A 14,192-nucleotide genomic window follows, 5' to 3' on the forward strand; every position below is an offset into this window, starting at 1 on the left:
GGGAAACCTATGAAAACAGAGATGTTTGAGGTGAAGCGATCAAGACGGATCAATAGTGTGTCTCCATGCACGAGCTCCCCCGAAGCAACACACACAAAAAAAGGTCAATCTTTCTGCAGCCAGCGTGAAACTTCTAAAAGCGGTGTTCACAATGTCAACAGTGTACGTTTCTTCTTTGAGCACACTGAGGGACAGGAGCTCTCACACCAGAAGCAGGCCGTTAGTCGCTCCTGTTTCACGTCTCCGGAGATGTTAGCCTACCCTTTGGCCTATATAATTTCCCCTACTGGGGAGGGGGAGGAGAACCGCTGGAGGAGGGGAGGAGAGTGAGTGCTGGAAGACAAGTGGTTAAGTTTCCACTGGCAGGCCCGTCTCTTCCCCCATCTGGTTGGCTTTTTCACGAGCTGAGGTTTGACAGCCGATCAGGCCCCCGGGGGCGTCTGAGAGGCTGCTCAGACAGAAGCCTCTCTCCCATGTGTGCCTGCCGACTGACCGAGAGACCACAGAAAGCATCCAAGAAGCCTAAACAGCTCTCCTCCAACGGGGCAAGAACAAAACAAAAAGCCAAGAGATGATAAAGTGAAGAAGAAATGGCCAAAAATCTTCAGTCTTGTTCGTGAGCACCCGTGAAATTTCCGAGTTATGGGTTTCCCCGTGCCACTTTGTGTTTCCATCACCAAACCACATGCATTTTTCCTCCCTCAGCTTCCTTATCGCTCTCTCTCTCGTAAACATTTCCCAGCCGAAAGGGACCTTTTCATCGCCAGTTGCGGTCGATGATGTTGAGGAGACAGTTTAAGGATGTTAACTCTCGAACAAGCAACATCCTGCAGTGCTACTGGCTGGATGTGCTAATGAGGAGCTAGCTCCCGCAAAGAAAAGAAGCTTTTACTGTCCTACTAAGTAAAAAACATGCCAATATGGTGAAGCCTTTCAGAAAAGCAGGTGGAGAGATTGAACGTTTCTGTTTGAAGGTCTTTCCGCTGCATTGGAAAGTACAATATTGTCAATTCGTGGTACTTTCATTTTAAGTGAATGAATACATGATTTGCTGAAAACAACTTGTTGAGATGGAGATGGAGATGGATTTGTGTTTACAATTCACCCCCAAGGTCTCTGTGCTCTTGTCACACTGAACATAGAAACAACGGCACAAACCAACGGTCTTCCGATGGATTTCATGGGATTCTTTTTCTGTAGAAAAAAAAGACTAAAAGATAAAATGCGAGTGAAAAAGAAGCTGTATTGCTTACACCCCAAGGCACAATGCTGTTGGACGGAAGTATTTTTTGTGAAATGCCAGAAATGGAGCTAATAATACACATTTTGACACAAGAGGAAAGCTCATTCAAATAAAAAAACTTCCCCTTCAGGGTTGCAGGAATGAGCTCCGCAAATCTCATACATTTTTCCCCAATTAAATTCTGATATTTCCCTTGTATAAGCAGACACTTCAACCTTATTCATAACAATGAGCCCCTTTCACATACAAATTAAATGTATTAGCTGTCTGATGTTGTTTTTTATACACATGGAAAAATTGGCTAGTAGAGTGGTTCTAACAATAATATAATAACTTTATTTGTAGAACATTGTCCCAACGTAGAGAAAGATAATCAATGCAGGGAAAGGTGAAACCATGTAAAATGTTCTTTTTTAATAGTTAATTAAAGGCAAGTTAAAAACATCTAAAATAAAATACAGATTTAACAGTGTGGATTTTGGTGCCATGAAAACCAATATTCCGTCAACCTTGGAAGCAAATCGAGAGCAATTCACTTGATTTCTCATGAAGAATTTGAACTGTATTGAACTGTAATTGGAAAACGGTGGAAAAAAAATACAAGTCTTTTGTCTAATAAAGTATTGTATGTTGTACAGGATGCAATGCTCTTTGACACATACAGGATTTCTGGCTGTATAAATTAGATTAAGTCAACATAATTGTTACAAAAAGAATCCTCTGAACCCTGCAAAAGGATAAACACATCTACGATTTGACATTTCATGAACACTTACGTGTTTGAGTTCCAGCAAAACTTGTCTGGTCAGATCTATCCTCTTCTTGTTGACGTGCTTGATGGCCACCAGGTTCCCCTGTGCAGCGCGAGAAGAAACAGAGCAATGAATGCAGTCTGAGGCAGGAAGGTCCACTTCATACAACGCTTTTCATGAAGACATTCAAGGACGCATCTTGGTGAGGTGTAAATAATGCAGGAATAGGAAATGAAAAAACAACAACAGCAATGTAAAAAGTGCCAACAAGGATCTTTAACATGGAGACAGGAAATCAAGCAGCAGTCGGGGGAGAGAACAGCGTCTCACACTTGTGCAGGTACATTTGTGTCTGTCGCTTTGATATGTGAGGATCAGTCACCGAAGGAAGCGAGGGGAATATCTCAAAACAAGCCTGTTGTAGCGAATTCACGTGTGGGAGCTGTGACTTTTTATCCGAAAGGAAATATACAGTTAGGAGCCGGTGGCGGCCGCCACATGTAGGAGCGCAGATGCATATGGCTTCTGATAAAAACCACCTCATTTCAGAGCTTGTTTTCCAGTGTTTGAGCTTTGGTGTCAGATTTAATCACCTCTGGGTCTGTATTGAATTTGAGAAGTGTATCAGTACTCCAGCTGTACCGTGACATCAGCATTTATATAAAAACCTGCATCATACAGCGAAACACAAATACATTATTATTATTATTATTATACGGCAGGCTCTATTTGTCACATTTTCTCTCACACACACACACACACACACACACACACACACACACACACACACACACACACACACACACACACACCTCCATCTTAAATGGATAAATTAACCGCAGCAACAAGTTGATGGCCATGTCCAGACTGCGAGGTGGGAGTGTGGAAACAAAGAAAGAAAAGAAGAAGAAAAAGAAGAAGAAGAAGAAGAAGAAGAAGAAGAAGAAGAAGAAGAAGAAGAAGAAGAAGAAGAAGAAGAAGAAGAAGAAGAAGAGAATTGACGCATTCTGCAGCTCACATTAAACCTAAATTCGCCCACGCTCTTTCTTTCTCTCCCCTCTCCGGCTTTTCTCTGCGAGTGTGCACATGTGTGGGTGGGAAAGGAGTGCGCAGGAGTTGAAAATGTCAGAACTCACTAAGCCTTACCTTAAAATAGCCGGTTTTTGCAAATAGCTGATATTTTCCATGGGCAGTTATCAAGGAGCCGTAGCTGGAGCCTCTCTGATACGGTGGTAATGAGTAGTGAGAGGAGAGAGAAATGAAATAAAGTCAGTTAGCGCTGTTTAGATTAGAGCAAAGAGGACTACATATTCGTCATTTAAGACTGCTTCCACCTCCCTGCAACATGGCGCTGCAACATTATTATCCAAAGTACGTTTTCTCTGTGAAACATGGAATTCACTTTCACTTATGTTTGAGGAAAGTGTTTTTATAACAGCAACAGGAGTCCTTGGGCAAATGTCTGCAGTGTAACACAGAGTGAATACAAATCCAGTGGGCGGACTGCATGCATACATACAGACAGCCTGTAGCACAGTCAACTACACGTTTGTATAGAATGTAAATGTTGGCAACGGGCGGCACGCTGGAAAAATACATCGATCTGGATAAATGACTGCGTTTTCCACACGCGCATAATCCAGTTGAATTGGATGGAAAAGCAGTAATGAAAAAGGTGTGCGCATGGGCTCTTCATGAACGCTTGCACGTGTGGGTCGGAAAAACAACACCACCCCGAAGGACATGCATTAGGGCCGCTCAGACGACAGAACCTGATACTTGAAGAACGTGATGAGGTATCATATATGCGGGGGACGGGGCTTATTTTAACAATCATTTAATATGCGTCTGCCACCGCAAATCCCAGCCATTTTCAATAAACCGCTGGGAAAGCTTTCAGGAATGTGTGAACTAACAAAGGGTTTGGATCCTCTCAGTGGCCGATGCTTTTCTTTTTCTACCAAGAACCTCAAACTGCCTCTTTTTCTTCTTTTTAATACACGGCGTGTAAACAGGGAGAAGCTCTAAACTTCAAACATGTCATCATGTTCGATTCCCGGCGGGTCTATATTTTAAAGCAGTGACACATGGACACACGAGCGCTGGGGACCCCGACGTTGAGTCTCTCCCACATTGGCGACCGGACCTTCCGGAAGAGCAACTTGTTAATCACAACATCGGAGGCCGTGCCAGCTACGCTGACGGAATAAAAGATGATATATAAAGATGAGAATTATGAAAAGATGTCCAGAGGGGCCTGCTTTAATAAGAGATGGGTGAATTTACTTTTTTTAACTGCCAGACCATACTGGTCACCATAATTTGTCTGCACAGCAGGAGACATTACCTGCGACAGGGTGAGCCGACTGCCGGCTCGTTTGTGGTATTTATTGGGGCTCTCGAACTGAAGGTCCTCCCACCGAATCCTCCACAGCATTCCAGCCAGCTCCTTCTCCAGCTTCAGTTTCCTGCACACACAAAAAAAGAAGGGAAAAACCAGGTGGTGAAGTCAACAAGGACAGCAGCACAAAGAACAAAAGGAACAATCTCACATAAAGTGTATGGGTTCTGGGTTGTTGCAGAAGCGCGAGTGAGCTGATGTTTTTATCACAGAATTGGGACGCCGTCTTTATTTTCACTTTTTGTTCGGACGAAATAAACGAACAAAGATCCGTCAGAGTCGAGGTGGTCTATTGACTGATTATATTGTGAGGGGAAAAGTGCATGGCATTTAAAATAACAGATTGAATCTGGCAAGTCACCTGAAACAAAGAGGGTAATTGCTGTATTTGTGCGGTAGCTCCACGTTCAGCGTTGGCATGCAGCGGCTGTACGTGTGTTTATGCGTGGAGGGTTTGTGTGTTTGCATTTTTATTAGATCTTAACTTCATTGGGCCATATGCTCTACTTATTAAACTTTGATGAAGTGGAAAACTCAGTTTGTAGGTGTTTTCTTTATTTATTTTTTGTCCCAGACAAAGGGCTCTTTCTTTCAAACACATGCAACAACTTTACACTGTAAACAACCATAGTGGAATCATAGTGGAATATGCAACTTTATGTTGAAAATAAATGTTGCTTAAAAGTCAAATAAACATTAAACAACTAGTTGCCAATTTTGACGCTTTAAATAATATTAGTTCAAATTAAATTATAATTTCTAAGTGAGTTGATTCAATGCCATGCTGAGAAATCCTATTTTCTTCTTCTTTAAAATGAAGGTACTTGTTCTGATGACTCACAGATCTTTCATTTTAAGAAAAGTGGAAAAACAATGATGAGGATTGGAATCCACTCACACATTTTTTATTTTTAATAAAGTCACTGAGAGCGCACTCAGATGTTCTAACCTCCTCTTAGTGCTGACGCTGGTACAAAAATAACTCCCAACTCAAACACTGTGAATAGCGCTTCCTTGAAAGTGAAAGATTGAAAGTAACTGGACCAGTGAAACCAGTAAGACTAGAAAAATGCCCTTTTTTTGTTGTTTTGCTCAAATTTCAATTTTCACGATGGAGGAGAAAAACAGAGAACACAAACAAGTGTTCGGCTCACACACTGTCCTTTTCCACTAGTGCGGTCAAACATGAACTAATTCTCAACAGAATTATTTACGAACAACAATGAAACAACTGTGTAACTCACACTGAAGTCAGAATTGAATCATGTTAAGACTTTGGCACTGAAAATACTGCAAGCGAATACTGGAATACTGGAAAGCATAAAGCAGTAAATCACAGTTTAGGCAACCGTAACATAAACCTCATGCGACGTTTTTAAAATGCTTTGCAGTGGCAGCGAGTCATAAGAAATGGAATGAGACACATTGATGTACTGGTCTGTATGTCTCATAATAGGCATTTGAACTGCGCTAATATGAAGTGGCTGTATTGACTGAGCATGTGATGTAGTGCTTTGAATAGATAAGGCCAGTTTAAACGCGCGTAGTTTGTTTGTAGTTTAACGTTAGCTTTTTTTCTTCTGGCAATTGCATCAGAAATGATAAAAGCAGTGTTCATTTGTGAGCAAAACTTGTACATATCATAAAAATGTGTTTTCCCCAGGGCAAATCAAATGCAATACTCCAAAATCCAATGGAAAAATCCCATTGAAACCACTGCTATGCTAACTTCCTGTTGGACTAAAACAATATGTCATCCCAGTAGTTTTGTGATGTTTTGTTCCTTCACATTATGTTGCATTGCGTTACATCTTAACGTATTACCTCGGCTAAGGGGGTAATGTTTTTGGTCCGGTTTGCTGGTTTGATTGTATGTTTGTCAGCAGGATAACGGGAAAAACTACCTTTGGAGGAAGATCCGCATCGCAGGGCAGACGCACACATTATTTCAACAGCTTTGGCGGAGGTCTGTGCTCTCTGAGGGCACTTACTCTGAGTGTTATTACAGCGTGTTAGGTTATAGGTCACCGAGTGTTAAATTAGATCCAATTATGTTACTTTACCAGAGTAGCGTTTATAATGTTATGTTATGCTGTGTTAGGTCACATTATGTGATGGTAAGTTTACATTGCGTTGTCTCGGGTTTGCTATGTTATGTTGAGTTGTGTTAGTTTGAGGTTATGTTATGCGCCGGTTAGTAAAAAAAACAGTAAATCCATTTTGACTTGTGATTCTGGTTGTATTTTGCTAAATCAGTTTTTTCCCCAAATGGTGCAAAAGTATTATGCTATCCATCATCCGCACAGTTTTCCCCTGCTGATCACCGCTGTCTCATATCTGGTGAATTGAATTAAGGGTGGCTGACTAAAAGTGGTAAAGGATAGAAACTGCTGTGGCAAACAACTTCCAACTGTCTGCACAGCCTAACCAGATAAATTAATCTGGTCATATTCATGTCGGTTATATTTGTGACATGTTTTGAGTGTTATTCTTGTTTCTTTATTATCACTCTGTCTGGAAAACACCGAGCACCACAGAGGGGAAGAGGCATTCCAGACCATCATTTTTTGGTTGGGGGGGGTCTTTTAGTTTAAAATACTTGAAATGAAAAAAGAGCAGAGGCCATACATTCCAACCCAATCTAAAAGGTGTAAAACACTTCCAGATGGCTGCAGGAAATTATTGAAGCGTTCGCATATCACCGCGTTTTAGCTTTCGCTCGATACCAGTTGGCCCCAAAAGTGTTTTTTTCACCAGGGAAAACTGTGTCAGTTCTGAAACTTTAATCTAAAAATGCCGCAGGCCATGCCTACGTGCAACCATTTTAAGGGCAGGAAACACCATTTAAACAGCGGTGCCCTCCAGCTCCCACCCACCACCACCACCACCCAAAAAAAAAAGAAGGTATTTTTCTATTTAAGGAGCTTCGTTTAGAGACCTCTGGCAGCCAGAGGGGCAAAGTGTGGGGCTCCACACTGGGCCTATTGTTTCATAAGTCCCATATGTGAATACCTCTGCTGGACTAACCCCTCCATTAAAACAACAGAGCCACTGCTGCTCTGCTCAACATCCCCTCTCACTGCTGCTGCACACCCGACTCCAGCCTCTCGCTCAAGACCGACTGAGAGCTGCCGAACGGCCACTGGGTTAAATCTACCGAGTGCTGCGAGGCGGTATTTCACATTGCTGCATGAAAAGAAGAAACCAGTAGGCATTATTTCATTTTGACAGTGTTGCATGTGTACAGCGCGTGTTTTTGCAACAAAGCAATACAATGAAGCAGGCAATGTAATACACAGGTTGTGTTTTATTAAGTTGTATATTCACCAAATGTTTGCAACAAATATAAAATGGATAGAAACAATGATATATCTTCTATTAAAACTTTCTGATTAAAAATATCAAAAATACATATCAATATAGCATTCTTATAAATTGCACATCAAGCGACCCCAAGGTGAAGACACTCTGGGTTATCAGCTGATTGATCTGAGAACAACTATTAACAGTGACTAAAAATAGTCTAGTGGTGTTTTTACAGGTCAAGTAGTGAACATGGAGGCCTCTTTAAGACGGTGTAAACAGCTTTGCTGTCAGCCTCTATGTCCATCATCAAAGCTCCACTGGTGTTTCTGCGAAAACAGGAAGGGATTCGTTAGCTTTTGGAGTCAAGTAGAACCGTCACATAGACATTTCAAACTTTAACTTTCTACCTTTCACTTGAACAGGTGGTTTACATTTACAATTGCATGGCCTTGTGGCGCTTGAAGTCTACTCAAAATCCAATGAATGAAAAAATATGTTCAGATCTGTGAGCAATAGCTTTCCATACATAAAACTGTCGTTCATGCAAATGATCAAAATCTATATATAGTTGGACCAGAGCAGATCTGTGGGTCAGGACCAATAATGCATCGCAGAGTTTCCCTATTGGGTTCTCATAACAGACATATATACGTGTTGCCATAAGTCATCAAATGTTACACTTTGATCCCAGATATTTTTAACAAAAAAAAAGAAATGAAGAGCATAGATCACAGAACTTACTGGCCAAGAGTCTGGGAAAACTAGCTCGTTAGGAAGCCATGCTGAGCTCGCTGAACTGTGAGCTGGAAAAAAAAACAGAGAAGAAGATGTTTTCAAAATGAAGTGCACACTCTCTGCAACTAATTATCTGGTAGTTATTTGATATTTAACATGATCAACACAGATTCAGGTTCAGTGGATTTACCTCAGGCGGAAAGCTGCTCCTCCGTCTTTCTTCCACCATCCCTCTGATCAAAATCCACTCTGATTGGCTGGTGATTAACACTCGTTTGTGTTAATAGTCAGTATTGGAAAAGTGATCAGATTACCGGTGTGATTTGTTAGTTAGAGCTGAGAAGGGGAAAAATAAATCAGCTCCTCCTTTGAAATAATAGTTTATTAGTCGTGAACACAATTAACCGCCTATTTAAAGACACCTTTGAAGACGTGATGAAAAAAGAAAAAAGGTACCAGAATTTTCTTTCATTTCATGCAGATTTCACCGATGGCTCACATTACCCAAAATTTAGCAATCCTTCCAGTAGCTTAATTGCTGAGGGTATGCATGATTAACTTCTTGTGTAATTAAATGAGGCTCAATCTAGTTCTCATAATGATTCCCATAAACAACATGTAGACGGTGCCACTTGAGACCCAGCAACAGCTTCATTTTAATTTTCTTTTCACAGCTGAATGCAGTGCACAACGTTACAGCCATTAGAAATGAGGCAGGCAATTATTTTAACCGAAGGACGCACAGCCGCTCGAGGGCGGAAACACTGGCGCTTATTTAAACATCTAATTACAATTAGTGAATTCCATTTATTTGAGCTCAACAATCTAGATCACATATGCAGAGTAATATTAAAAGAGATACCACCTATGTTGTAACCCGATGTTGTTAATGTTATTCAATTCAGTTCAGTTCTTGACAGATTATTTTTTGGGGATTCAACTCATGACTACTCTGTAAAACAACTCCATATATGACAGTAAGAAACAAGTGGACAAAATCGTATTAATTTAACCACAAAACGTTTCTTTTAAAGGCACAAAGAGTAGGATTCAACATTCAAAGTCCCGGCTCAACGGGGGTTAAGTTGTTCGTCAACCCCAGATTCACGACCGTTTTGGAATTAGCTTTGAATATTTCACATCACTATATTTTGCCCTTTTTTTTGGTGGCTCCCTATTGCCGGCCTGCTTACAATCTGGAAACTGGTCGCTACGTTTCTCTTCGGGTTGAAGCCCAGAAAGATCCAGAGCACAGCAAAATAAGAAAACACAGGCAGAGGATGCAACTCTGCAAATACACGCCACACACTCCCAGTGGGTCATAGGTGATGATTGTGAGAGATCCATGTGTATGTGTCTATACATTGTTTTTTAGGCCTCCTACTCCCTTTGACTGTTTAGGAAGGTTTCACGCAAATAATCTTTTTGTGGAGAACAATACTGAGGACATGACCTCAGTGTCTGGAGCCACGATCAAGTCATTTAAATTTTTATATTCCCAAATCGCAAATTTGCCTCAAGGCCTTTACAATATTTACAGCAATCGACACTATTCTTAGACAGATAAGTTAGATCTCCTTCACAAAAAATACTATACGTGTGAGAAAGTGTAAGAAACCTACGTTTTTTTCTCGTCAGTGTATACCAGGAAACAACAGAACAAAACACTCAACTCTACCAAATGTTGAAGCAGTTGCTCTGCATTGGAAGCACGTAAAAAAAAAGATTTAAATTGTAAAAATAAATATGACTTTTAGGACTCACACACACTCACACTGGGTGTGAGTTATCCAAATAGGTGGTTCAGTTTGAATCCAGCACAAAGAAAAAACCTAACTTCATGAACCCACTGATGATCATTTAGTGAGAATAGCAGTGCGCATTGTTCTCGGCCAGTATATGAGCTCACTTGGCAGCTTGAACACACTTCGCCGCTGCTTTTACGCCGCCACCTGCTGAGCCGTTGCCGTGGCAACATTTGAGTAAATATCACACTGGCACCTATAGCAGCAAGACCCATAAATTCAGTCTCTCTCTCTCTCTCTCTCTCTCTCTCTCTCTCTCTCTCTCTCTCTCTCCAAACAAACAAAAAGAGATGATCTCCGCATGTCTACTGTTTGAGCTAAAAGCAGCGCAGGCAGGGAGCATCAGCTCGGTGAAATGAAAACTCACCTGTAAATGAGGAAACTGGAGATTCCGAAAATGATGAGCGCTAAGCCGGATCCCACAGCTACAATACCCAAAACTGGCAGATGACCTGGAAAACAGTAGGAGAAGGTTGTCTCTCACATATTTAACAGATGTCCACACTCACATCTTTGAAAAGAGAGAAGAAGAAGAAAAAAAGAGCACTGTGCCGAAAAAGAAGTACAGCTGTGACTTCCTGAAGTACAGCCAACAACAATTTCACGCAATTGCACAGCTCATTGCATTCTTGATATATACTTAAAGGCCTGATGGAGACTAATTATACCACCAGCTGCAGTACATCACAGGATATGATACTCATCATTAGACACTGTCCTTCACTTCCACTCCACTGCATTCATAAAGACAGTGAACTGAAGATCTGTAACGAGCAATTACAGTCTATAGTAGTCAGCAGGCTCACTATGAGCAGATGTAAGGTTGTGTTCACATCTTGTGTCGCTGTGTAAATCTAAACACTTGTGGAAATAACATAAAAAGAATATAATATATATAAAAAAGGTCTAGTGTGTTAGTGTTCTCTGACCTACAAACACAGCATCGCAACCACGAAAGGTAGTTCAACATTTTGGAACACTTTGTTTGTTTATTCCAAGATTGATCATTTGCAGTATTTACACAGTTGGCGCAAGGACACAATTCGAGCAAATTTCGTTCCCATTCAGCTTAACCAGCAGGCTCAGATACTTTTTGGGGGAAACATATTTTCTCCTGTATTACGGTTGCTGTTTTAAACGCATGGTTCATGTTGTGAAGTGAAACAAAACAAAAAAACACAACAAAATTATCCTAAATGGTGTAGGTTTAGTAAAAAATCTTGGTTTGGTTTTCAATAAGTACGTTTGTTACATTATATAAGTTACTGTTGTAATTTTGTAAAATAAGTCGAAATTGACTTTTGGTTTCACACAGGACCTGAATAGCGGCCTCCTGGGTAAAAAGACCAATCCACCCGTCCTCCATGGCAGAGCATGGTTGCGAAACAATATTTGCAATGCGTTGAAAACAAATGTACAATACGTAATTAACAAGGCAGTTGCGTTGTACGAGGACACAATGTTTTAGGAGCCCAGGCTGAGCCCAGAAACGTTCAGCCCAGCTGGGCAAAACGACTCCAGCACACTGGCCTTCTCCATGTCCACGGATGAGACACTGCTGCCATTGTGCTTTGTGTGTCTGTATATGTTGTTAATCATTAATCTGTTTCCTTCAAATTCCCCCAACACTCATCGTCATTGGTGCTCAAAGCGCCACTGGAATAAGGCGACATCCAGGATCTCAACTCTGCAAATGATTTGAGTGATTTATCCCTCCTTCACATCAAAAATACATTCATAACTGCAGCGGTTTTCCTCCTCAGTTTATCATCTGTGACATTTCCCTCTGAAAGTGTCACTCTGTTCAAGCAACAAAGACAACTTCCAGCGATTATCTTTCACTCTGCTTACAACACTTCTACATTTGCTCTTTCACTTCATTGAAGGGATGGAATGAAATTGAAGAAAAACAACACATTTATCATCACACAGAATCGATAAAAAATATCCCAGGCCCTGTGGAGATGACGGCGATAATATATACAAAGCATTAGTGTACTGTAATATCCATCTGATGAGCGATTCAATCTCACTCTAAGTCAAGAGAAGAAGAAAAATCTAACTTCCTTGTCATAACTCTTTTCGTGCAATTTCCTGAAATCAGTGTGTCCATTAGTCAACCTTACGTAGCTTGTTTCTTGAGAACATTTTCCTTCCGACGCAGCTATAATCTTATGGAGGCCGATTTAACTGTTGACATACCATCATTGCAGGAAGGATCGTCTGTGGAAAACACACAAGGGGGGTTGTCCAGCGGCGGGCCTCCGCTGGGCCAGTGGATCTTCTCTGTCTGGGACCAAATGATGTCTTTGGCGGTACCGTTGTAGTACGCAACCAGCTGCAGACATGGAGGGAAACGCTCATTTAAACACTTGGAGCCTGTTGTACCGTAGGCTCACTTCACAGCATGTTCCTATAGAAATGTATGAATGTATTGTTAAGGACAATATTGATAAGTGTTTTTCATTGGCTGTGCAACCATAGAGAAAGTGCAGATGTCACCTCCAGGCTAGCCGCTGTGACAATAATCACTTTTCCATAGAGGGTTTCTGTCATTGGTCTGAAAAAGTGAAACGTTTTCCTGGTTCTACATTGTAGGATTTAGCATTTAGCTCAACACGCTGCTGTGCCGCCAGCCTCACAGAGCTGCTAGCATGGCTGGAGACTCTCATCCCAACAAGTAACGGGCCACAAGTCATTTTCAGTGGAAGCTGGTGACATGAAGCTTCAAGCTAGCGCCTGACCCTTGACGCTGCGTGACGCTAAGATAAATCAAAGTTAAGCCGGCTTCAACTATTCTCAGCACTCCAATGGCGCTTAACCAATATTATGGTTTTGTTTCACCACTTTGTGTCCCCTTCTCTTTCCCCACTACTACTTCGATGGAGCTTGACCAACGTCCTGAATAGCGCCTAACACGGTGTGTGCGTGAGCTTCTATTTGATGGCACAGCATCTGTTGTCCTGCTGTGAAACACAACTCCCGTGTTTCTAACCAACTTCGTTTATGTTCCACCCCCCATGCTCCCAGCGTGTTGCGTCGTCTCCGCTACAACCTTAAAGGCGGTCGACCCGACGTAGGGTCATCAAAACAACGCAGAATGTCACAGGTGAGGGGGCAGTGGGAGCGCCGTCTGAAATAGCAGCAGTATCTCAGTTCACTGGCCTCCGACACTTCTTGTGTTCACTCCCAAACCCTCTAATGCCTACAAGTCTGCAAGCTGTAATATACACTACGTGGTCTAATGCCCCGCACACTACGGAGCCTGGCTTTGAGCGTGGAGGCATCGTTTTGTTGAAACGGGAACATGCACACTGTGATCTAAAATACCATTATATGCTGTTTATTATATGCTGTGACATTCAAGGGAAACTTCACCACCTGTTGTTTACAGGTCTTGAAGAGTAGTTGTTACGAAAAGCTTTTTGGCACTGAGAGAGCTGCGTGAAGTCTGATGAATTGCCTCAAGTGATGTCACTTAAGTCAGTGTCGGTTAGGGCTGACTTCAAGATTACAAATTTGAACAAGATCTGTGGGATGTGGAGTAACTATGTGTACATATGTTTAACACGCCTGTTTATCCATTGTGGATCAAAACCAAATTTGAGTAATATTTTCTTATCGTAATCATAAAGTCAGAGTCATGTTCTCAGACCTTTTTCCCATTTCACATATTGATTATGTCAATTGAACAGCAATGTAAGATACACATCTTGTATTTTTTTGTCTGTAATTATTAACATACAGCAGTCATGAAAAAAAAAATATATATATATATATATAGTCAGAAATTCATCAAAACTAATCAGCCAGAAGAATTTTGTTACCCATATTGTATTTTATTATATTCAGCAGTCTGAGATTCTGAAACTGACGTGATGTTTTCCGCCAGGCGACTGGCTATCGGGGTCAATCGGCCAAATAAATGGACCAATTAAAAGCCGAGGATA

The 14,192-nt window shown here is 41.4% G+C and overlaps 1 protein-coding gene across 1 annotated transcript in view; it reads right to left on the bottom strand.

Moving 5' to 3' along the window:
• Positions 1–14,192, bottom strand: part of npr2 (natriuretic peptide receptor 2) — a gene marked incomplete at its 5' end in the record, with an annotated part of 45,164 nt that overhangs the window by 17,651 nt on the left and 13,321 nt on the right. Inside the window, 5 exon segments of the mRNA XM_079235099.1 lie at positions 2,020–2,097; positions 3,142–3,216; positions 4,343–4,463; positions 10,610–10,694; positions 12,445–12,580. Coding sequence (XP_079091225.1) covers positions 2,020–2,097; positions 3,142–3,216; positions 4,343–4,463; positions 10,610–10,694; positions 12,445–12,580 — 495 coding nt within the window.

This window comes from Taurulus bubalis, assembly GCF_910589615.1.
Source record: "Taurulus bubalis genome assembly, chromosome: 19".
Taxonomy (NCBI): domain Eukaryota; kingdom Metazoa; phylum Chordata; class Actinopteri; order Perciformes; family Cottidae; genus Taurulus; species Taurulus bubalis.